General features: G+C 50.8%; 1 protein-coding gene across 1 annotated transcript; it reads right to left on the reverse strand.

Moving 5' to 3' along the window:
* Positions 1–37: 37 nt before the first annotated feature.
* Positions 38–1442, reverse strand: LOC108523457 (histone H2A-Bbd type 2/3). Its single transcript, XM_017864078.1, has one exon. The coding sequence runs from the start codon at positions 557–559 to the stop codon at positions 212–214; it is 348 nt and encodes a 115-aa protein (XP_017719567.1). The 5' UTR covers positions 560–1442; the 3' UTR covers positions 38–211.
* Between the last annotated feature and the right edge of the window lie 1636 nt (positions 1443–3078).

Consider the following 3078-nt stretch of genomic DNA (forward strand, 5'->3'; position numbering starts at 1 on the left):
CCCCCACCCCAAGGCAAAGTGACTGAAGCAGGCAGGTGGGTTCCTTTAAACATTTTATTGGCAGAATTAATGAAGGCCCAAGACTTTGGGGCCCGGGTGGTGGGGGGTGTTTAAGGCCGGGGGTTCGGGCCGAGGGATTTGAGGCCGGGAGTTTGGGGCTCGGTGGGTGGACGAGTGGACCTGCCAGGTCCCAGGGGCTGGGCGTCAGAAGCTAGTCCCCGCCGGGGGCCACTTGAGAGATAGTGGTTGTGTCAAAGAGGGTGCTCAGCAGGCTGTCGTTGTGAACCGCCATGTCCAGTAGCAGTGGAGTGATGTTCCTCTCTCCGTGGTTCTGGGCCTCGTTCCCCGCCAGCTCCAGGACCTTGGCGGTCAGGTACTCGATAACCGCAGCGAGGTAGACCGGCGCCGTGGGACTCAGGCGCTGAGCGTAGTGGCCCTCCCGTAGACCGCGCTCCACCTGGCTCACCGAAAACGAAAGCTCCACTCGGACGGTGCGAGAGCAGGTCCGCCCCCGGCCGCCAGCCCCGGAGGACCGGCGATGGCTCCTCCTCCCCGACATGCTGGGTGTTGAGGGTGCTATCTCAGCTTGCCCTAGCTAGACAAGATGGCTCTCAAGATGACAGTTACCGCGTCCAGTACAGTGTATCCTAGCGACCAGGGCCCAGCCCCTCATTGGCTGGGGAGCCGAGACCAATGGGCACGCACGTCCGGTGACGGGCACGCACGCGGTGACGGGCACGCACGCGGTGACGGCCTCACAAGGGACACGTCCATCAGGTGACCTCGGCGCTTTCCCATTGGCCTCGAGGGAGCAGGCCTGGGCCTAGAAGTGGCTGGAGGGCCATGGTGGGGGGAGGGGGAATCCCGCTCATGACCCTCTCTCTGCCAGTGGGAACTCACCCTTTCTACCGGATGGGAACATTGTGGGAAAGACAGAGGGGTGGGCGAGGGGAGAGTGGGTGCCACGCCTTCACAATGTTGCACATCCGTCACAACCACCTAGTTCCAAAACATTTTCAACACCCCCAAAAGAAACTGAAACCCCTGCACCTATAAGCAGTCACTTGCCACACGTCTCCTTCCACACCACCACTACCACACCCCCACACCCCGCCACACACACCCCTCTCCCCCCGCCCATACGCACGTTCCCGATAGCCCCTGGCAACCACTTGTCAATCTGCTTTCTGTCCGTAGAGGTTAGCCTGTTTTGGAGATTTCCTATAGATGGAATCATACGACCAAATGTGAGGCCTTGTGTGTCTGGCTGCTTTCACTTAGCATAATGGTTTCATCAGGGTTCATCCATGTTATTCACTGCTAGGGTACGGAAATACCACTGATTGTTGCAGGTTGATCTTGGGTACTGCAACTTTGCTGAGCGTGCTCAGATAGGGTGGGCGTATTAGTCCGTTCCTACACTGCTATAAAGAACTGCCTGAGAATGGGTAATTCATAAAGAAAAGAGGTTTACTTGCCTCATGGTTCTGCAGGCTGTGCAGGCTTCTGCTTCTGGGCAGGCCTCAGGAAACGTGCAATCATGGCGGAAGGCGAAGGGGAAGCCAGCACCTTCTTCACATATTGGAGCAGGAGGAAGAGAGAGAGAACGTGCGCGAACGGGGAAGGGCTGCACATTTTCAAACAATCAGATCTTGTGACAACTCTGTCACAAGAATGGCAAGGGGGAAGTCCGCCCCCATGATTCTGTCACCTCCCACCAGGCCCCTCCTTCAACAGGTGGGGATTACAATTCGACATGAGATTTGGGTGGGGACGCAGAGCCAAACCATCTCGGGTTTGTTTTGTTTTGTTTTGTTTTGTTTTTGTTTTTTCCTTTTGATGGACTCTTTAGTGTCCTCTATATAAGAACATGCCATCTATGCATGTATGAATAGAGATGGTTTTACTTGTTCCTTTCCAATCTGGATGCCTTTTATTTCTTTTTCTCGACTAATTGCCCTGACTAGAACTTTGAGTACGATGTTGAATTAGAAGTGGCAAGAGAAGACATCCTTTTCTCATTCCTGATCTTAGGGGGAAGTCAACCAGTCTTTCACCATTAAGTATGATATTATCTCTGGGTTTTTCATGGATACCCTCTATCAGGTTGAAGAAGTTTCTTTCTATTCCTGGTTTGTTGAATGTACTTTCATGAAAGGGTATTGCGTGTTTTTGTCAGATGATCCTTTTTGTACATGATTAAGATGACCATGAGTCCCCCCCCCAACGCCCCCCGCCGCTCCACCATGCATTCTGTTAATACGGCATATTATATAAATTGATTTTCACATGTTGAACCAACCATTGATACGGTGTATTATATAAACCGATTTTCACATGTTGAACCAACCTTACATTTGTGGGACAAATCCTGTTTGGTCATAGTGTATAAAAAGTGGTCAATAAACATTTCGTTGAAAGAACAGGGGTGGATCTGGCAAGCTTCTTGGAGGACAGTGTGTGTGTTAAAGAATCTGTAGCATGATGAGAAGCCAAGGCACTGGTGGGAAGAGGGGAGTTGCAACCAATTCATTAAGGCTGGAGAGTAGGATGCCAGTGGAGTAGCAGTGGTTGATGTGGCTGGGAAAGAGGTAGGCAGGAGCCGAGACATGGAGGCTCTATTATACCATGCTCAGGTTTTAGAATACCCTGTAGGCTACACTGAACCCACTGTGGTCTTTCAGCTTGGGAGTGACGTGGTCTGATTTGCCTCTAGAAAGATCACTCTGGAAGCTGCGTGGAGAATTGAACAGAGAGGATTGCGTGTGGAGAATAGAACAGAGAGGACTGAGATTGGAATTAGAAAGCTGCTGTATTATACCAGTCAAGAAATGACAGATATCTCAACTAAGACAATGGCATTGGTAGATAAGATTAGGGGACAGAGTCCATGCAAAGTTTAGGTAGTAAAATGGCACACAGTAGGCACTCACTACATATTACTCATACTGGCGAACCTAGCTGGAGACATGATAATTCATTGGCTCATTCTTCAAAAAATATTGAAGGGTAGTGCCAGGCATACTGTGTTAAGCTTTGAGACAACACCAATGAGAAATACTCTGTTGTTTAAATAGG

Source organism: Rhinopithecus bieti, unplaced genomic scaffold (assembly GCF_001698545.2).
Source record: "Rhinopithecus bieti isolate Rb0 unplaced genomic scaffold, ASM169854v2 scaffold_75175, whole genome shotgun sequence".
NCBI classification, from domain to species: domain Eukaryota; kingdom Metazoa; phylum Chordata; class Mammalia; order Primates; family Cercopithecidae; genus Rhinopithecus; species Rhinopithecus bieti.

What these genes read in the sequence shown, in the direction of transcription:
- LOC108523457 (XM_017864078.1), bottom strand. Translation starts at nt 559, where the DNA reads ATGTCGGGGAGGAGGAGCCATCGCCGGTCCTCCGGGGCTGGCGGCCGG.